At 48.0% G+C, this 21,719-nt stretch overlaps 1 protein-coding gene across 1 annotated transcript; it reads right to left on the bottom strand.

Moving 5' to 3' along the window:
• Positions 1 to 10,092: 10,092 nt before the first annotated feature.
• MUCL3 (mucin like 3) lies at positions 10,093 to 20,450 on the bottom strand. Its single transcript, XM_010368241.2, has 3 exons — positions 20,369 to 20,450; positions 10,714 to 12,734; positions 10,093 to 10,254 (listed from the first exon to the last, which is right to left on the bottom strand). Exons 1-3 carry the CDS (start codon positions 20,448 to 20,450, stop codon positions 10,108 to 10,110), a joined length of 2,250 nt encoding a protein of 749 aa, XP_010366543.1. The 3' UTR covers positions 10,093 to 10,107.
• Between the last annotated feature and the right edge of the window lie 1,269 nt (positions 20,451 to 21,719).

Below are 21,719 nucleotides of genomic sequence, written 5' to 3'. Positions count from 1 at the left end.
ACTCCTGACCTCAGGTGATCCGCCCACCTCAGCCTCCCAAAGTGCTGGGATTACAGGCATGAGCCACCACGCCCAACCTAGTTAGCACAATGTTGAAGGAAATACAGAAACCACCAGCCTGTGATGGATCTAAAAAAACAGCAGCCCTGACACAGCAACCTCAGAGGCATTGGAGCAAGCTGGAAAGCTCAGAGAAAATGTAGACCCAGAAAAGGCTGTATAATTATACCAACAAACAGCAATGCATTTAAAAGTGTGGAATGCTTCAACACGCGGCTGAATTGTTAGGAAAAGCCTCAGGAGTGCTAGTATAAGGATGCAGGATTGATGGGACAGCACTCTCTATTTAGAAACAAAAATATTTATAAGGAAACAGAGTTATCCAACTGTAAGAAAATAGCCGCTCAAGTATTAGCTCCTCTACATAACAATGACTGTGTCGCTGGGAAAGCTGTGTCAGGAGAGCTCCAGCATAGCAGGAGTCCATGGAAGTGGCAGCTGAGCTGTGCTAGAACAGCTTCCAGAAGGGTTTGCCCAGCAAGACCAAGTTACGCATCAGAGGTCAGTAACTCCACTTTTCAAGTACATGGGCAATGATTATGCTAAACTCAGCGTGAATTTAGTAGTTCTGGGACACAGAATCAGGAAGAAATCACCAGGGATGATTGTACAACCACATGAATGTACTTAGATACTAAACTTTACTCTTATAAATGGTTAAAATGGTGTATTGTATGTTGTGTATATTTTATCATGGTTAAGAAAATAAGAAGGAGGAGGAGAAAGCAGAGGAGGGAGAGAGAAGAGGAAGAGGAAGAAGAATCAGAAGAAAAAGGAGGAGGAGAAGAGGAGGAGGAAGAAAGGAAAATCAACAGCTACCTTGGCCAAGCCTGGTGGCATCAACTTTGTCACTGTTGCTCAGGAAGACAAATATTTGGGATTGTGCAAGTATTTTGCTATGCAAAAAAGAAAGGAAAAATTCTGACATGGCATTTCATGGACATGGAGCTCGTTTAAGACTACTCCACACTTCATTGCATCCATGGTTTTGAATGCTAATAAAGACTCTAAGGCTGGGCATGGTGGCTCATGTCTGTAATCCCAGCACTTTGGGAGGCTCAAGTGGGTGGATCACCTGAGGTCAGGAGTTCAAGACCAGCCTGGCCAACATGGTGAAACCCCGTCTCTACTAAAAATACAAAAAATTAGTCAGGCATGGTGGTGCGTGCCTATAATCCCAGCTACTTGGGAGGCTGAGGCAGAAGAATTGCCTGAACCCGGGAGGCAGAGGTTGCAGTGAGCCAAGATCACGCCACTGCACTCCAGCCTGGGCAACAGAACAAGACTCAGTCTCAAAAAAAAAAAAAAAAAAAAAAAAAAGACTCTAATTTTTAGTTATCAGTTCTCCAAATAACCTATCTGTGTCTGCTACCTGGAAAGCATTTTTTTCTTTCCATAAGAGCTTTCCTAAAACATAAGCAGGAGTTAACAGTAAATGCACTGTCAAGTTTTCATACAGTTTATTTTAAAACTTATGAGCCAAATTCTAGATAAATTATGTCTTAAACAAATGAAACAATAGGTATGGATATTCTTTTCTCTTGGGTCATGTAACTTACAAAATTTCCTTTGCATTTTATTTTATGATTATTGCTAAAATTAAGTTTACTGATTTTTAAAAATTAGAATTTAAAAAAAATTTGGTTTTGTTTTGAAAAGAAAATGTATCCCTCAATGATATTGGATACTATCTTAGTCAGCTTGGACTGCTATAGCAAATACCACAGACTGTGTGTCTTAAACAATGGTAATTTGTTTTCTCACAGTTCTGGAGGCTGTGAAGTCCAAGATTAAGGTACTGGACAACTCGGTTCCGTGTCAGGGCTCCTTTCTGGATTGCAGATGACTGCCTTCTTGCTGAGTCCTCACATAGTGAAGACAGAAAGAACTCTCTCCTTTGATAAGACCACAGTTCCATTGAATTAGGGCACCACTCTTTTGACCCCATTAACTTTAATTACTTCCTAAACACCCTATCTTCAGATATAGTCACATTGATGATTAAGACTTCAACATATGAGCTGGGCACTGTGGCTCATGCCTATAATCCCAGCACTTTGGGAAGCCAAGGCAGGAGGATGCACTTGATCTCAGGGGTTCAAGACCAGCCTGGGCAACATAGTGAGACATGGTCTCTACTAAAATTTAAAACAAAAAGAAAATTAGCTGGACATGGTGGCAGCCTCTGGGAGGGGTGAGTGCTGAGATGAGAGGATCGCTTAGAGCCTGGGAGATCAAGGCTGCAGCGAGCTATGATTGTGCCACTACACTCCAGCTTGGATGACACAGCAAGCCCCTGTCTCAAAAAAAAAATAGAAAAAAGACTTAAACGTCTTTAGGGGGGACACTGTTCAGTTCATAGTAGATATATTTAAATTAGTAAGTCCTTTCAGAGGTGAAATTGGGACAGGAAGCTATTTTGAGCCTTACAATATTCTTTAGCTCAATAAAAGATGCAATTTAAGGTCTCATTAAAAAAAATCTATGTATTGCAATACAATATGGACACGATGTTTAAATCTGTACATGCAAATACTGGGATAAAAAGCTAAAAGTTAAAAGTCGTTTCCTCTGAAGAACAGGAATCGGACATGAAAAGGGGCAAGGTGCATCCTTGCTAGTTTTTGCAATAAGTCTATGGAACTACTGGACTCTTTATACATGGATTGCTCTGGTAAAACTTGCAGAAAAAAACATACAGAGAGTATGCGATAAGGACATGAAGATAGTGTTTGTAGGGGATTGTTTGAAGAGGCTTGGTGATGAAGAGGAGCTGATGGGGGCAGGGCTGAAAAGATGTGGGTGGGGGTCTGTTAAGCAGAGCAGAGCTTTCCAAAGTGTGTCCCTGGACCACATCAGGAGTGCCTGAGGAACTTGATAATTTTTTTTTATTTGTTTATAGAGACAGTATCTCGTGATGTTGCCCAGGCAGGTCTCTGACTCCTAGCTTTGGGCAATCCTCTCACCTTGTGCTCCAAAAGTGCTGGGATTACAGGCCTGAACCACTGCATCCAATGGACCTCTCCATTTTATTTATCTATTTATTTTTTTGAGACAGCGTCTCACTCTGTCAATCAGGCTGGGGTGCAGTGGCACCATCTCAGCTCACTGCAACCTCTGCCTCCCAGGTTCAAGTTATTCTCCTGCCTTAGCCTCCCGAGTAGCTGGGATTACAGGTGTGCTCCACTACGCCTGGTTAATTTTTGTATTTTTAGTAGATACAGGGTTTCGCTATGTTGTCCAGGCTGGTCTCAAACTCCTGACCTCGTGATCCGCCCACCTAGGCCTCCCAAAGTGCTAGGATCATAGACGTGAGCCACCGTGCCAGGCCTTTGGGAATCTACTTTTTAAAAATACTCTCCTCTGGGTGCTTCCTGTGGATACCGCTTAGGGCTTATTTGGCTGGTGATGGGAAGGACCCTGTAGAGGAAGAAGTAAAAACTGGAAGGGAAAAAGCCCATGAAGAAGGCAGGAGGGGTGGGATGGGGGTGCCAGAGCCACAGTACACCAACACTCCGATGTTAGTGGGGGAGAATGGATGCTAATGACGGCAGCTTTTTAGACTTGATGGTGGGAAGACGAGAAGGGGCCTGACAGTATTCTGCATACCTGTGTCTCTCTTTTATTATATGCCTTCTTTGTGTGATCTCTGCCTTTCCTAGTGAACTTTGAGCTTCTTGAAAGCAGGGGCTGTTGCTGCTTTGTTCACTAATTTATCTTCAAAACTAGCACAGAGTAGATGCTCAAAAATGTTTGCCAGATGAACACATGAATGTCATGTTCAATATGACATGACATCCAAGTGAAGATATTATTGAAAAAAATCTGAAAATAAAGGACTGGTTTTCAGAGCCAAGGTAGCAGTATGAGTCTGGAAGTTGCCTGTTGCAGTAATAATTTGGGCCTTTTAAAATGAACAAGCTCACAGAGACGCAGGGAGAAGGAAAAGAACAGGATGTGCAAGGCAGTCTCCAGAAGAGTGCCTGGGATAGAGCAGTGTGTGAGAGGTGGCAAAGTGCTCACAGCCCCTGCTCTCGGCGCCTCCTCAGCCTCGGCGTCCACTCTGGCGGCGCTCGAGGAGCCTTCAACCCGCCAAAGCCCCTCTCTGGGCTGGCCGAGACTGGAGCCTGCTTGCGGGGAAGTATGGAGGGATAGGCGCGGGCTGGCACCGGGGCTGCGCGCGGCGCTCTTCTAGGCCAGCGCGAGTTCCGGCGAGCGCGGGTAAGAGCTGGGCAGACCTCGCACTCAGAGTGGCCGGCCAGCCCTGCCAGCCCAGAGCAGTGAGGGGCTCACTACCCGGATCAACACAACAGAGGATGCGCCGGGTCCCCCAGCAGTGCCGGCCCACTGGCGCTGCGCTGGAGTTCTCGCCGAGCCTCAGCTGCCTCCCCGCGAGGCAGGGCTCGGGACCTGAAGCCCACCGTCCCCGAACACCCCACCCCTCCCCGCGGTGGGCTCCCGCGCGGCCCGAGCCTCCCAGATGAGCACCGTCCCCTGCTCCACGTCGCTCGGTCCAGTCAACCATCCAGGACCTGAGAAACGCAAGTGCACGGCGCGGGATTAAGCCGGCAGCTCTGGCTGCGACCACACTGCAATATTCACCGACGGAGGCCAGCTAGGTTCCTGAGTTTGGTAGGGACTTAGGGGAACTTTTATGTCTAGCTAAGGGATCGTAAACGCACCAATCAGCACTCTGCGTCTAGCTCAGGTTTGTAAATACACCGATCAGCACTCTGTCAAAACGGACCAATCAGCTCTCTGTAAAGTGGACCAATCAGTAGGATGTGGGTGGAGCCAGATAAGGGAATAAAAGGCTGCCTGAGCTAGCCACTGGCAAAGCACTTCGTTTTTTCCCGCGCTGTGGGTGCTTTGCCCCCCCCCCCCCCGCCCCCCGCCCCCCCGGTCGTTTGTAATACTGTTGTTGGTCACTCTGAGTGTATGCCGGCTTTAGGAGCTGTAACACTTGCCGTAGCCGTCTGTAGCCTTGCTCCTAAAGCTTGACTGAGGCCACTGAATCCCGAATCCACTGGGGAGAATGAAAAACTCCAGATACGCTGTCTTTATAGATCATTAAGACTCACCACTTGGGTCTGCAGCTTTGCTCCTGTCAGCGCAGACCACGAATCCACTGGGGAGAAAGATAAAACTCCAGAGAACGCTGTTTTCCGCTAACACTCACCACACAGGTTTGCAGCTTTGTTTTTGTCAGAGTAGACCACGAACCTACCAACAGGAAAAAAGCCCCGGACGCGTGCGAACGTCTGTAATGGAACAAATTCTGGAGAACAATCTTTAAGAACTGCGACACGTGCTGCGGGGGTCTGCAGTTTCATTCTCTAGGTCAGCGAGACCAAAAATCTACCAATTCCGCCCGCGAGATGAACCCCGGCAACAGACCTAAGAGAAAACACAAAGCAGTCTATTTAGTCTAGGGCTGTTTCCGTTCTAATTAAACAACTTTCTCACTTTCCTTTTATGGCATTTTATCCTACAGTGGAAGTGAAGGGACTTTATAAATCTGCCTGACATTGTGGTTGTAGTCATTAGGTAGACAAACTTGAAACGTGGAAGAAACACTGAAGGCAGCAAGAAGAGGAATTAGGTAAAGTGGCTAGGAAAACGGGAATGCAGATTGAACTTCTCTCTAGGTCTCCAGGCTAATATAAAACCCATACATAGTTGCTGTATCTCTGGGATCCCAGGATGCCTACTTGTCTCTATCTGGGGATTATGAAAGCCGGCTGAGGATCTTAATTTAGGCAGTATTTCTGTAAGTGATATATTCATTTGGCTTGGCTTTAAACCTGGAGCCTAGCTGTAATAAGGATTTAAGGATGGTGCTGAAACTAGAATTTTCAAGTTAGATACAAAGGATTTGTTGAGCAGCCATTAAACCCACGAAATACAATGCAGCTGTTTGCGTTCATGCTTACAGTGGAGCATTGGAAGGGGAGGATGATGGTGGATTTGTTGCAAAGTAAAGTGGGGGGTCCAAAATCGTGGTTAGTACTGACTTGCAGAAGGGTGAAAAAGTTCACCTTTGCTTGCATTTTGCTTTCGCTGAAAAAATGAGAATAAGCAAACAATGGGACAGGAACCCTTGTCTCCTTCAGACTTGTGTCCTTCGTGTCCTCTCCAATTGATAATTCACTTACCAATTAAGATTCCAAAGAGAAGCATCACCTGGATGCAGGAGGTGGGAGGTAATTTCCCTCACCTCATCTTGGAATAATCCACGTGGGAAGTTATCTAGAGTGCCTGGGTTCTAGAACGGAGATGGGTGCCAGAGGGGGCCTTGATGCCTGGTGTCTCAATGGGACGTGAAATTGCAGGAACAATTAAAAACTTGCCAGGAGCAGGGTTCTGGGATGAGTAAGATGAGTTGGGGTAGGTTCCAAGACAGTGGGGACTGGGAACGCTGGATTCCTGGTTTCTGAGGGTTGCTCCCACAATGTCTGGCTCAATTTCTTTTCTGACTTGACCATAGCTGTGGCATTTATAGTTGCCACCAGGCAGGAGAGATCACAACTTCTGGACCCTCCCTCTCCAGGGAGGGGCATCTTAAGGCCCTGACAACATGAGGGAAGAAGCAGGGAGCGGGAGAGAACAAGGGGATCAAATCTGTGAGAGGAGACGAGACCCACCCTCCCAGCCACAGGTCAGCAGAAACCGGTTTTCTCTGGGGATGTCTCATTTCTGGGACAGAGGCCTTTGTAGGAGGCAGAGGGGAGAAAAATGGAGGTTACTGTGTCCCAAATCATTGGATCACCTTATTGTGCCAGCACCTCTCCAGGGACAGCTGGGCACTATGAGGGGAGGTTGCAGAGCCTGTGTCAGGCCAGTTAATGTGTGTCCCGGGACAGAGGCTGGCAGAAAAAAAACCCTGCCCTGGGATACTGGCGGTGAGGCCAGAAGACGACTCTGGACTTTCAAGGGACTGGAAAGGGAGGCCTGGACTCTGGAAGAAGAGGCTGGACACACTCTCGCAAATCTAAATTATACCCTGTTCCTTAGGTGGTCTATATAACAACCCACCCATCCAGATGGGGCTGCCTCGGTGTTAGAACCTGGCTCCACTGAGGAACAAAGTGAATGGAGAAAATAAAGCAAGTCTTCTGTTCCATAGGAGCCGTGTGGGTTTGAACAGGGCTCTTCTCTGAGCCTCGGTTTTTTCATCTATAAAACAGGCCTCATAACTCACAGGGTGATGGGAGGTTCACAGGTGCGATGTAAGTGAAAGCACATCACAAACGTGCGTCAGTTTTATGGCCAATGTCTCGGGGGTAGGAGCGACGCCCAGGCCTGTCAATGCGGCCCCCCCTTCCCGGGGAACTGAGCTGGGAGGAGGGGATTCGGCGCTGTCGGGCTGGAGCGCTGCGGGAGCGGCGGCCTCGAACCACAAATTTGCGCTGTCCGCGACAGATCAGTAGCCGCCCGCAAAGTGGAACCCGGAAGAATGAGGGAGGACCGCAGTCTCGGGGAGCCGGAGTCCCCTCTCCAACTCCTCCGGGACAGAAGCTCCCGGCGCCCCGGCCGCCGGCTGCCCTCGGGGCACTCGCTCTCCCCAGGTGTCCTCCCCGGGGGCTGAGGGAGCGCTTTCCCTCCTGTCCTACTCATTAAGTAATTATCCCTAATGAGGGCCCAGTGAGGGAGCCTGTTAAAGGATTTCCGCCGGGATTTCAAAGTGAAAATTAGCGGGGAACGGAGAGGGGAGAGGAGTGGGAAGGAGACACCCGCCGCGCCCCGAGGCCCACAGTCCGCGTTTGCCGGGCGAAGAACCTCCCCATCTCCGTTTGACCCCTAGTGCTGCATTTTGGTGTCTTGATAGAGGAGGGGTCTGTCCGGTTGGATATTTAGGACTCTCGGGGCAGAGGTGTTTTTATTTCGTTTTGTTTTTGAATTGGAGTCCAGGCTGAGTTTAGGGGTCTCTGCATCCCTCCCAGGATAGAGAGACACTCCTGTCCTGGCAGATGCCACAGGCTGAGTCACCACCTGCCCAGATAACTAAAATCCAGGCGTCTTCCTCCTTTTCTCGAGGGCTCTCCAGCCCCTTCCGGAACCCAGGTGTCCCTCTACCTCCTTTCTCCAGGGGCCTAAATCTGGGTCCCTCTGGCACCTGGCATGCCTGCTCTCTGAGAGTCAAGCTTCAATCTTGCCCTTAGCAGAGTGGGTTTCTGGTGGGAGATTCAGTAATAAGGGCCTTCCCAGCCCAGCCAGGGCCAGATAGTTCAATGACATCAGTGTCAGGGTTGGGATTACTGACCATGATAGGTTTCCAGCTTTCAGCAAATGGGGATGCCCAAAGGAACAGATAGTGAGTGACTTGTGGCCCCGCTGTTTGATTCTGGATGGAGTTAAGTTTAGGAGCCTGGCAGCAAAGTGGGGCATCTTTTCTGTTAGTGACAATGCCATCTTCCTCTGGTAAGAGAGCCAAGACTGCATGGGTGATGGGAGGTTTCTGTTGGGACTGACATGGGCACAGAATGGTTTTGGAGGAGGACTGGTGTCCTAACATAAATAGGGGGCATAGCAGATACTCACGGAGTTGGGCTTAATGAATTAGGGTGTTGTTTATTCTGTATAGCACCTACCTTGTGACAACTCTTGTTAAATTATTTAATTTTAATTTTCCTATCTTTGTGTCTCAGGTGAGAACTATGTCTTATACTTCTTTATATCCTCAACAGAGTATATAATAGGTGCTTTAAAATACTTGCTTTTTAATAGACAGGTTTTTCTACTCATTTTGCCACCATGCGAATAAACCCGGCTTGCACTGAGGCTGGCTCTTACCTAACCCAGAAAGGAGCCATTTTTGGAGCAATAGAAATTCAGCCTCCCCTTTCTTGACCCTCCATAGATTGCGAGTCCTGCCCTCCAGCTCCTCCGGCTCCTCCTCTTCTGTAAGGTCTCAGCCGGAGCCAGGAACACCAGTCAGAACTTTCTCCCAATGTATAGTCTAATAACTATCATGCCCTTTATAAACATGTTATACTTTATTATAAAAAAGGTCAGTAGAAAGAAACTATCATCATCATTCTCCTTTTCCCCTCTGCCCAATCAGTAATAAGGTGAAATGGCCATAAGAAGAGAGAGAGAGAAAATCTAGAAAACACACATAGATGAAATGCCTACAAGCAGGAAAATTGGAATCTGGGGTGAAGGTGGGAGGGGAGAGTATGGAGATGGTAGAGAAGATGGGTAACTTTTACGAGATAAAGCCACAGCTGACTTTTGGTGGAAGAGACAGGAAAATAAATGCTGAGACACCATCAGGGAAGGTCTGGGATGGAGATCAGTGGGTGAGACTGCTGGCCAAACAAAAATCCCCTCCTTGTGTGTCCACCCACAACCCAGCAAGCCAAACCAACAGGGTGTCCGCTGTAGACGTTTAGGAAAACTAAGGGATTTGGGAGGAAGAGGGGTCAACCATGTGGATGAGAGAGATTTGTGATTTCTTCTGAACTTTTTTTTTCTCCAGGGCATGGAGAGAGTGGAGAAGGAAATAAATTCTTTTTTCTTCTTGGATCTGTTTTTTTTGTTTGTTTTGTTTTTTTGTTTTTTTCATTAAGAAAATGGGGCGGAGGCAAGGGTCCCGAGAATTCAGAGATGAGCCTGTTTACACACAAACTCTTAAGTAATAGCGAATGGAAATAACAATGCTGTCCTGAAACCCAGAGACTCTGCCCTCAGTCTCTCCCTTTCCTCATAATCCCCACTCACAAGTCGGTCTGGGGCATTGCCTTCTAAGGCTCCTGTCCTTTCTTTTTAGGACTCAGTGCAGTTCTGCATTGGTCCCCTGACATGTCCATCAAACACCTTTTCATTCTCAGACCATCACATTCTACAGAGAATGTCTGCTCGTATTATTCATTCTTTGTTCTTTGTCCCCTAAACTTATACCCTCCTTGCTTATCACTTCATTCCCCAACCAGTTTCAATGAAGAACAGAGGAAGGGCTAGTACTGGTAACCGTCAGTATTCTCTGCCCTTCCTGTAGTCCAGGAAATAGAAATTGTGAGTCCAGTTCCTGCTCCTACTCCAAGATCACCGTGGGGAAGGGATCTGGCCCATGCCAAGATTCTGCTGCTCCATCAGGTAGACTGGGTAGGAATTGGGGCCACCCTCATCCTCTGGGTCATTGTCCTGGGTGTTCTGGGTTAGTGTGTGGCGTGTCCACATCATGTAGGAGACCTGTGATTGGGATAAGAAAGGAGGAATGAGAACCATCTGTGATTTGTTTTTCTCAACACTCACCTCAGGTCTTCATTCTATTTTCAAGATTCCATCCAAACCTTGATGTTTATTCCAGCTCTAGATCCAATACCATAAGTCCCAGTTCCCCCCTCTGCCATATTCTCCTTGTCCTTATACCTCCTATTCTCATACCCCAGACTCTCCAACCCCGACACTCTCTCTTTCACGCCCTTTCATTCTCAGCCACAGCCTTCTCTCCAGTTCCAGCTTTTTACCTCCTGTGTATTTATTGTCTTTCTCCTTAGTTTTCACCAAAACTCTCCCTCTATTACTGTTCCTCCCACTTCTGCCATGTCTCTTTTCCTAGATTCATTATTCCCTGTAACTCTGACCCCTAATGTGTCCCCAATTCCCTATCCCATAGGTTGATTTCCATGGGGCACATCTGTCCCTTACCAAGAAGACCAGGCCAAGGAACACCAGGAGGAGAATCACAGCCAGCAGGACCACAATAACTATGGCCCATGCAGGGAATGAATCATTCTCCCCCATCTGTCCAGCATGGATATCGTTGTGTGAGTCATTTTTATTGAGGTGTGGATGGCTCACATTGCCTGGGGCTTCTGATGTGATAGAACTCAACTTCATTCTACGTGTAGTGAGGGTGAAAGAACCAGTGGGCACCTGATGAGTAACCTCAGTTTTATTTAGATGAGAAGAAGTAGTAGTGAGAGATTTGTCTCCTGTGACCTTGACTGGAGGTTTTATAGTCTTTGTGACTGCTGCTGTTTTTTCTGGGTTTTCTGTGGACTTTACTGGGGCTTTTATGGTCTCAGTGGTCAGTGTGGTGTTCCTCGGGTTTTCTGTAGGCTTTTCTGGGACTGGTGTGTTTTTCTCTTTGGTGGATCTGGTCTTTTCTGAGTGTAGTGTAGGCTTTTCTGAGGCCCTTGTGGTTTTCTCTGTGGTTGACATGGTCTTTTTTGGGTGTTCTGTAGACTTTTGTGTGACTTGTGTCATCTTCTCATGGGCCAATGTGGTCCTTTCTCCATGTTCTATAGGCTCTGCTGGGGCTGGTGTGATCACATTGGCTGATATAGTCCGTTCTCTATGTTCTGTAGACTCTGCTGCAGATGGGGTGATCTTGTCATTGGGTGATGTGGTCCTTTCTCCATGTTCTGTAGGTTCTGTTACAGATGGTGTGACCTTCTCATTGGCCAATGTAGTTTTTGCTCCATGTTCTGTAGGCCCTTCCGGGGATACTGTGATCTTCTCGTTGGCCAATGTAGTCTTTTCTCCATATTCTGTAGGCTCTACTGGGGATGGTGTGGTGTTCTCATTGGCCGATGGGGTCATTTCTTCATGTTCTGTAGGCTCTGCTGGAGATGGTATGGTCTTCTCATTGGCTGATGGTGTCCTTTCTCCATATTCTGTAGGCTCTACTGGGGATGGTGTGGTGTTCTCATTGGCTGTCCTTCCTCTATTTTCTGTAGGCTCTTCTGGGAATGGTGTGGTCTTCTCATTGGCTGTCCTTTCTCTATTTTCTGTAGGCCCTGCTGGGGATGTTGCGGTGTTCTCATTGGCCAGTGGGGTCCTTTCTCCATGTTCTGTAGGCTTTGCTGAGGATGATGTGGTCTTCTCATTGGCAAATGGGGTCCTTTGTCCATTTTCTGTAGGCTCTGCTGGGGATGGTGTGGTCTTCTCGTTGGCTGTCCTTTCTCCATGTTCTGTAGGCTTTGCTAGAGATTGTGTCTCACTGGCTGATATGATCTCGTGTATATTTTTTGTAGTTTTTGTCAGGAGCCTGTCTGAGGCAACTGTTGTTCTGTAATCTTCAGTTTTTTCTGACTCTTCTGGGGTTCCTGTAGTCTTGTATGTTGTTTTTGAGGCTGCTGTGGTTTTTTCTGAAAAACATATTTTTTTTGGCTTGGTCTGTGAATTGCCTGAGTTGTGGAAGGAAGTTGTGTGTTTATTATCCAAAGGACTCATGGACTTTTCCAAAGGTCTTCCAATTTTATCTGGTTTTCTTGTTACCATTGATTTGCCTGTTGTGGACTTATGACAATTTGTTTTGCTCTTGGGTGCTGGCGTTGTATGTTTTTTTTCAGAGGATTCTTTATGTGTGGTAGTGGAGTAAGCAGGATCAACAGAGTGCTGGTTCCGGTTCATTGGGTCTGTCCCTTGATTGCTGGAGTTTTCTTCAGAAGAGGGAGGAGCCTCATGATTATCTGTAGAGCTTTTGTGGTCTGTAGTTTTGGAGTTGTCCATAGGCTTGTCAGTTGGCTTAGAATAGCGTGTGGTGTTGCAGTGGCGTTTTTGCTCATGGATTTCTGTAGATTTAGGGAGCTCTGGAGGTCTTTGTCCTGAATGAACAGTGTGATCCAAAGGGATACTATAAACAAGGCCTGGAGTGAGGGGAAATATGTCATCAGATGTTGAGAGTTCCCCAGTTTTCTGATATTCTTGGAATGTATTAGCACCTGTGGAGGGATAGAGGCAAATAAGAAACTTCCCCATGATCTTCTCCAACTCCCCCTTCCCACCTCCTTCTCTAGGGGATCTCTTTGCTCCCCCCAGTATGACTCCCCAGTCAGTCTCCTTTGAATACTATGATATCTATTTCCCTTTCTCACCTCCAGCCCCTGGGCTCAGGCTGTACCTTCAGCAAGCATGCCACCTCATCCCCTTCCACATCTCCTCAACTCTCCATCTCAAGGCCTTCTGGCTTTAGGGCATCTTTTCTGATCTGCCTAAACAGATTAAATCCAGCTTCATTTCAGTGCTTGAAAAGGTCTTTATTCATCATTCTGTCCTGTTACCTTCAACTTCACGTTACTGTTGTTTGCATGCCTGCCGACCTCCACTCCCTGCCACGCCTATCCAATGGTAAGGTTTTGAGGGCATGTATGGACTAGCATTTTACTGTGCAGGTGCCCCTTTAGGGTCTGTAACTTATGGAATGGAGTCTCCTTTCCATGGCATAGCTGAGAAGACCAGGAATAAACTTTAGACTCTCCACCTTTCCATAATATTCTAACACCATCCCAAATGTAACAGTGTGAGAAATTGAGGTAAGACTTCTGGCAGAACTTCCCATAGGGATTAGCAGGTACACACAGGTTGTGAGTGAGAGATGTATAAGAAGAGTAGAGGATGAGTAGAGGAAAGGGATGGGAAGTTTTCCTTTCGATGATAAAGTTGGATGAGGCGAATGGTTGAGATGACCCAACCCTTATAGTCACCCCACTGGGTCCCCCTCTTCACACATTTAAAGCCAGCTGGGGATAGATGAAGGGGGCCATCTTGAAAGGAAAAGAGATCTGCTTGGGGGTCCTGACAGGAGTAAACGAGGCAACTAGCTTGTGGGAGGGACTGACTATGTTTAAGGACAGGGTGTGAGAGAAAACGCCCCTATCAGTGGACAGATACACGCCTTAATTCCATGGAAAAACAACCTGATGGAGACAGAGGAAATGTCTCTGATACCTAGCCAAAAGAGTGAAGGCCAAGAGATCACCAAAGAGTGAAAGAGATAGTGTCGTTACATAACTGAGGTTTCCAGTCCCTGTTAGCTTAAGGCGGCAACCAGAACCTGGACCTATTCCCAATCACAAGAAACCACAGTCCACCTGCCTGCTGATGGGCAGAATCGGCCTGGGGAGCTCAGTCCTTGAAAGAAATATGGGCAGAACAAGAAGGATGTGAGGTTAATAGAGAAGCCCAAGTCTCTGAAAGGAATTGAGAGTGAAGGGAGGGGAGAGAAGGGAGCTGAATGATCAGGCCTGCACTCCGCTGTCCCAATCCCATTACGTGATCTCCTTGGCAGCAATACCAGTAATAGCTATTGTTTACTGGACACCTTCCCCACCCCAGGACGTGACTGGTGACCTCATATTCTCTTTCTGGATTCTCTTCTATGGTGATTGGTCTCCCAATGCTCCACAAGGCTCTTTAGAAGCGGTCAAGTTCCCCTATTTTACATCTGAGAAATTTACATTTCATGGAGGAAAAGTGACCTGGACATAGTCCCACAACAATAGCAACGGGCAACCTTTCTGGACCTCTACAATGAGACAGGCAGGTTCTACAAGTGAGGGCATACATTAACTTATTTACTTTTCACAAGAACCTGTTGAGGTTGAGAACTATTTCCTATTCTCCCAGTTGTACAGATGAAGAAACAAGGTTCTGAGTGGTTAAGTAATCTTCTCAAGGACACCCAGGAAGTAAGAGGTCGAGACAGAATCTGAACATGCATCTGTGCTCCTGGGCCCAGTTCGTTGCTGGTGAAGACCACAGTGCACAGCCAATAGGTCAGCCCAGTCTTTTAAAGAAGGAAGGACACTGACATGTGTGGACTCCCTGAAAGGTGCTGTTCATATATTTGTTTATTTAATCAAATAATTATGAACCTGTGAAGTGAGGATGGTGATCTTACTGTTTTACAGGTGGGGAAAGGAGATGCAAAGAGGTTAAGTAATTGGCAAAATTAGACTTTTCACTGTGCCCCAGAGGCTTTTAAACATGATAAGGGATGAATGGCTCTCTATCGAGTGAATAAATGAGCTGGCAGCAATGCAAAGGGCAATTTCCACTGGCCTTAAAGAATCAGAGGACAGGTTTGGCATCCAGGCTCAGTCCCTCAACAGTTTTGCATTCTTGCTCAGGTCACTTAAGTGCTCTGAAGCTCCATGTTCTCAACTGTAAATAACCATGATGCTGACTGCACCAGCTGAATATGGGGGTTAAAGGAAGTATGGACCATGGCAGACTCTGGAGCACAGAAGCTGTTTAAATGTTTGTTGAATCCACATTGTAGTCTCTGAAATAATCTCATGCCTTGCCCTGTCCTTCTGCTGGTTGTAAGGGGAGCCTGAGCAGTAGCCCTACCCTCCTGACTGCCCCATCCACCTCTCACCTGCTGTGGCCACCCTCTTGAAAACAGCAGCCTCTGCATTCCTGGGCCACTTTCTGATCATCACTTTCTGATATGTGATAAATACAATTAAATTTCCACTATGGCAAGGGTTTTGTTCTTGTTTGTTTTTTTGTTTTTTGAGACGGAGTCTTGCTCTGTCGCCAAGGCTGGAGAGCAGTGGTGTGATCTGGGCTCATTTCAACCTCCACCTCCCAAGTTCAAGTGATTTTCCTGCTTCAGCCTCCTGAGTAGCTGGGACTACAGGCATGTGCCACCACGCCCAGCTAATTTTTTGTATTTTTAGTAGAGACGGGGTTTCACTGTGTTAGCTAGGATGGTCTCGATCTCCTGACCTCATGATCTGCCCGCCTCAGCCTCCCAAAGTGCTGGGATTACAGGCGTGAGCCATCGCGTCTGGCCGGGGTTGTTGTTGTCGTTGTTGTTTTTGAGACAGAGTCTTACTCTGCACCAGGCTGGAGTGCAGTGGCATGGTCACAGCTCACTGCAGCCCTAACCTCCTGGGCTCAAGCAATCCCCCCGCCTCAGCCCCCTGTCAGCTGGGACTACAAATGTGAGCCACTGTGCCCCTCTCCCCCTTTTTTTTAAGACACAGGGTCTCACTATGTTGGCCAGGCTGGTCTCAAACTATGGTCCTCAGTGATCCTCTTGTCTCAGCCTCCTAAAGTATTAGGATTATAGGCATGAGCCACTGCGCCTGGCCTGGCCTGGCAGGGATTTTTATTTGTTTTGTTTGTCACTGTCTCCAGCCTAGAACAGTGTCTGGTCCATAGGAGGCATTTTGTAAATATTTGTCGAATAATGAATGAAAGAACAAGACTGATGAAAACTCCTTCGAAGCCTTGCCAACAACATTTCATAATGCACAGTAAGTAGAAACCAAATGTATTTGTGACCTCCGCAGGCTGGAACACCAAGGGGCAACTTCCGCTGTTAAGTAATTGAGCTCTGAGATGAAAAGATGTTGAAAGAAGGCCTCTGGCCCACCAATTCTGGGATACCAGTTCTCATTAAACCACAGGATCACAGTCCATAACTAGACTCAGATAACAATATTTTAGAATTTTAGATCTGCATCAAACAGTTGTGGAACCATAGATTGTAAAAAGCTGAGGTAAAGCTCAAGGGATTCCTTGGTCCTGATGCAGCCAAGAGGCAAATCAGTGTAAACCCCCAGAACAAGAGAAGCATCTCTTCCCCAGACGATCTACCTTTGGTAGTGACTTACTTCCCTAGGAAGTTTTCACCAGGAGATAGTCATTCCACATACAACCATCATAGCCTGAAAAGAACTGTTTTGGTCATTGAAGAATAGGCAGGAGGTGCAGAAGGGAAAATCCAACTTTAGCACAAGACATTGTGGATGGATGCTCAGTCGGGATAAAAGAATAAGAACAAATCCCACAACATCAAAATGATGCACAGTGCCAAAGCCCGCCATCTGCTTCATTCACTCATTTGAAAGGGAGGACATCAGCTGGGCACAATGGCTCGCACCTGTAATCCCAGCACTTTGGGAGGCCAATGTGGGCAGATCACCTGAGGTCAGGAGTTTGAGACCAGCCTGGCCAACATGGCAAAACCCAGTCTCTACTAAAAATATGAAAACTAGCTGGGCATGGTGGCAGCAGCCTGTAATCCCAGCTACTCAGGAGACTGAGGCAGGAGAATCAGTTGAACCTGGGAGGCGGAGGTTGCAGTGAGCCAAGATCATGCCACTGCACTCCAACATGGGCCACAGAGCGAGAGTCTGTCAAAAGAAGAAAGAAAGAGAAGGAAGGAAGAAAAGGAGGAAAGAAGAAAAGAAAGAAAGAAAGAAAGAAAGAAAGAAAGAAAGAAAGAAAGAAAGAAAGAAAGAAAGAAAGAAAGAAAGAAAGAAAGAAAAGAGAGAGAGAGGGAGGGAAGGAGGGAAGAAGAAAAAGAATGAAAGGAAAGAAAGAGAAAGAGAGAAAGAAAGGGAAAGAAAGAAAGAGAGAGAGAGAGGAAGGAGAGAGAGGGAGGTAAAGAGAAGAAGGGAAGGAAGGCAAGGAAGGGAGGGAGGGAGGAAGAGAGAACATCTTGCTAAGCGACTCATGCCTTGGAGTCTCTGTCAGAGCACGCTCTCCCAAAAGAGCATCTCTAGTGTTTCCTGGTATCCTTACCCCCATAAATGGCATGCTCCATTTGCAATAATGTGGGTAAATGCCTGTTAAAATATCTATACAGTATTAATTCAATAAGTGGCTTAAAACACAGACATAGAAAAAGAAAACTGGTGGGCACAGTTGCTCACACCTATAATCCCAGCACTTAGGGAGGCTGAGGCAGGAGGACCAGTCTGGGCAACATAGCGAGACTTGTCTCTACCAAAAAAAAAAAAAAAAGGAAAGCTAAAGGGAGATATAATCAAATGATTGCCTGGGGACTAGGGAGCATACAGAGAGATTTTATTTTTCTTTCTGATTTTTTCTATTTTCCATTTTCTACAATGAGCATACATTACTTGTGTTACAGAAATTAAATCAAATAGCATTTGTTATAGGAAAATGTTCTTGTTAGATTCTTCCAAGGACCCCAGTCCCAATTCCCATCTCCTGACTCACCTGTGCTCCCTCAGGTGAGTTCATCTGAACTGTGCCTGTGCCTCCCTCTGATTATTGAATCTAGACTGCACCTGTGCTCCCTCTGATGATTTAATGTAGACTGGACCTGTGCTCCCTCGGATGATTTAATCTAGACTGCACCTGTGCTCCCTCAGATGATTTAATCTAGACTGCACCTGTGCTCCCTCTGATGCTTTAATCTAGACTGCACCTGTGCTCCCTCGGATGATTTAATCTAGACTGCACCTGTGCCTCCCTCTGATTATTTAATCTAGACTGCACCTGTGCCTCCCTCTGATGATTTAATCTAGACTGTACCCATGGTTCTGTGACTGCATGATGCAGACTCTGGGGTTCCAGGATCTAGTTATCTGTCTGCGTATTGACTGGTCCTGTGAACAAATGTCAGGGCCCCCTCACCAGAATGATAGACTAAAGGGCTTCATCCATCCCAGTTGTCCCTCTTCCCATCCTGCCCAGGCCTCTCTCTCTGCTGGGCACAGCCATGGACTAGCCCTGATTCACACTCCAGTTCTACCCGACCTCATCACAACCCAAGCCCAGCCTCAAGCCATCTCCACCTGTCACCTACTCGCTCTTGTCTTCAAAATCCGCAGAATGGGAGCAGCCAGCTCCCCTTGTCCTCCCCACACCGCCTCCATCCCGCCCTGCCACGCCTATCTCCTCTCCGAGACCACGCCCACATGGCCCCAGCGAAATCTCAGGAATTCAGATCTCTGCTCTGAAGCAAATCTCAGAGCTACTGTGTGTGGAGTGGATTCCCTTCTGCCCCCTGCAGTTTCCTCTTCCTTCAGCTGCAAGATGGAAGGAGGAGAGAGCAGTCGGAGGACAATCCGCCTAAGGGGAAGGGGAAGGAAAGGCAGGCGAGATGGGGCCAGGAGGTGTTGGGCAGCTCTGGTGTCTCTGTCTCCAGACCCTCAAGGTAGGGGAGACAGACATCAAGTCAGGGCACAGACAGGACGCGCTGCTGTTATCTTTCAGAGGCAGCTCAAAGATTCCTCAGTCCCCGCCATTCACCACCCATCCTGCCCCTGCCTCTGCCCCTGGCCGCAACCTGCCTGCGCTCAGGGAAGGGGCACTGCCTCTAACATCACCCTCTGTCTGCACTACTATAAGGAGAAGGTGCTGCCTGCCTGCCCTGCCCCCAGTACTGCTTGGAGGAGACTTCCAGACTCACAACTGTCCCAGCCCCGGTTCCAGATCATCAGCACCGTTACTGTGGATGGCTCTGTCCTTGGATGACTGTCCAGTGGGTAGACAGTGTCTCTGAATCTGCTGCTGTACATCTGCCTTGTGGAGACCCTCCTCCAAATTGCCCAGGCCCTCCACACCGCCCCTGTGTTTAGCATCTCTGCTCCCTGGGTTCAGTTGCAGTCCGTTTCTTGACTAAATGAACTAATTTCACAATTCATCTTATCTTTAGGGTTTGTTTTGTTCGTCAAACTTGTCCATACTCATTTTCTCATCAAAGCCCTGAGATGTTTTCCAACTGTAAGTCAGGGACAGAGCCTTTGATGCACACTTTTCTGAGTTTCCATGTGGATTAAATGAGTAAACGTGGATGAAGTCCCTAGAGCAACACCTGGTGCCGTGTAAATGCTCTGTAGGCAACAAATATTGGTACGGCCGGGCAGCAGCATCAGCCCATTTTACAGATGGTGTGGAAGGTCAGAGTAGCCAAATGGGTCAGAGTCAGGACTGGAAACTAGGTCTGCACAAAACAGAGCTCTCAAGAGAGAAGTTCTGCCTGTCCCCCAGGGCTAGGGGCAGTGGAGGTGGAATCCCTGCTTACCTCCCTCTAGCTGTGAGATATGGGGCATAATCACTCTGAGTCCACTCTCCTCAACTGTAAGATGGGATATTATTAGCCACCTCAGGGGATGCTGAGATGAGATGAGTCTCTGGGCGCGATGGCTTACACTTGTAATACTAGCACTTTGGGAGGCCGAGGCAGGCAAATCACTTGAGGCCAAGCATTTGAGACCAGCCTGGCCAACATGATGAAATCCTGTCTAGTAAAAATACAAAAAATTAGCCAGGCATGGTGGCAGGTGCCTGTAATCCCAGTTACCCAGGAGGCTGAGGCAGGAGAATCACTTGAACCCGGGAGGCAGAGGCTGCAGTGAGCCAAGATTGCGCCACTGCACTCCAGCCTAGGCGACAGAGCGAGACTCCATCTCAAAAAAAGAAAAAAAAAAAAAAGAAGAAGAAGAAAGAAAGCACCATGAGCAGCTGTGAATTCCGTGCACGGAGCTGAAGTTGGTGTTCAATGAATGTCAGGTGCCTGCCCCCACCACACAGGGCTGCCACCCTCTACAGTGTCTTTATGCAAACTTGAAACCCCCTCTGGAGGGGTGCAGCCCTGTGAACCATGTTTTAAAGAGCAGAGCACAGGCTGGATTTCATCTCCTACTACATGTCCCTTAGCCAGCAAACTTGAGCAGAGAACACTCTAGACAACTGTCTGTAGCAGCCCTGTGCCCGCTCCCTTCATTCCTTTCTATTTGTTGTCCAACCCTATAAGCACTAAGAAACAAGCCGTTTCTGTCTTCTGTACCCACTGTGGGCATCTTACCTGCCTCCCAAGAAGCTAGAAGGAAGAGGAGGCAGCACTGGAGGCCAAAGGTGGAGCAGAGGCTGTGGACCATCTGGGCCATGTCGGAGCTGGGTGTTGCTTGGGGACCATGGGCTGCGCACCCCTCACCTTATATGGAGCCAATCTTGACGTCATGGGGGCTGGGGCTCCTCAGGACTAAGTCTTAAACAAATGGAGCCACCCCAACCCACAGGGGAGCCCTGATAAGAGGAGACTGCAGCTGCTGCGTCATGGAGCCAGGCACGTGGGTGCCTGCCGAGGGGTGGGATCTGGGGGCAGGGCAGAGGAACCAGAAAGGAGCAGGCACCTAAGCCAGCCCCAGTGGAGAGAAGTGAAGGTGGTGCCTCCAGGGCTCTGGGGAATTGGGGAGCAGATGGCCCGGTTCTAGAAGGACTGAACTCTGGCTGGGAGCAGGACCGGGTGGGGTTCACATTCTGATCTGTGTCCAACTTCACACGCACCCTCCTACCTCTCCCGTGTCAGCCCAGCTTCCACACCCCTTATTCACACATGGTCATTCTTGCCACCTTGGGTGGAGCTGCCCACGAGGACCAGGTGAAAGAGCAAAGGCAAGAGAAAGCCCTTGAAAGACCCTCGCTGCAGAGACAGGTGCTTCGTGATGTTCGGTGGTCATACAACAATATGTGGAGAGTGCAGACGTAGTGACAGAAATAAGACACAGAACCACAGGGACAGATGTCACACCCCTCACCAGGGACACAGGTCAGGCCGCCCAGAGGGACCGAGGCCAAGATCTTTGGCCAAGACATGCTCGACATACAGGGGCTTCTACTTTCACTCTACCTCTTCCCTCCCACCTCAGCTCAGTGGCTGTCTCTTTGCCTCGAAGTCCCCATTCACTCCTATACAGAAATGCAGACATCTCATTTTTAGGAGCACCCCGGAGCTCCCCCTTCCCTTCCTCAGTTCTTGCCTAATGCAAGTATTAGCTCAGAGACTCACTTGTCTCCCCAGTGACAGTACCTGGGGCTGGAGTAGGGGAGGATGGACTCCCTGGGTCTCTAGCACAGATAAGTCACAACCCCTTTCTGCCCACTGTGGGTCTCCATGGATGGAAAGTAAGCACCTTGGATCCCTACTGTGTCGTCAGAGCCTGGGACAGTGTCTGGCACACAGTAGGCAATCAATAAATGTTTCCACTCCACCTGGACGGAGTGGAAGCCAAGGCCAGAGGATGCCTTTCTGAGGGAAGTGGGAGCAGGCAAAGGTCGTAGAGAAGTCCAGGACTTGAGAGCAGGAGGCCAGGCCCTCAGGGCATTTGGGCTCATGAGAAGACTAGAGAACTGGACAGGTGGGTTCCTCTCCTTAC

The sequence above is a fragment of the Rhinopithecus roxellana genome, chromosome 4 (assembly GCF_007565055.1).
Source record: "Rhinopithecus roxellana isolate Shanxi Qingling chromosome 4, ASM756505v1, whole genome shotgun sequence".
Classification (NCBI taxonomy): Eukaryota; Metazoa; Chordata; class Mammalia; order Primates; family Cercopithecidae; genus Rhinopithecus; species Rhinopithecus roxellana.
This window is presented reverse-complemented; position numbering and strand designations above follow the sequence as displayed.

Bases quoted from the DNA above. Each gene is read 5' to 3' on its own strand.
- MUCL3 (XM_010368241.2), bottom strand. From the start codon at position 20,450: ATGGCCCAGATGGTCCACAGCCTCTGCTCCACCTTTGGCCTCCAGTGC. The intron at 12,735-20,368 runs GTAAGATGCCCA...ATCCCTCCACAG, and splicing joins TCTAGCTTCTTGGGAGGCAG to GTGCTAATACATTCCAAGAA. The intron at 10,255-10,713 runs GTAAGGGACAGA...TCCCAATCACAG, and splicing joins TCCTTGGCCTGGTCTTCTTG to GTCTCCTACATGATGTGGAC.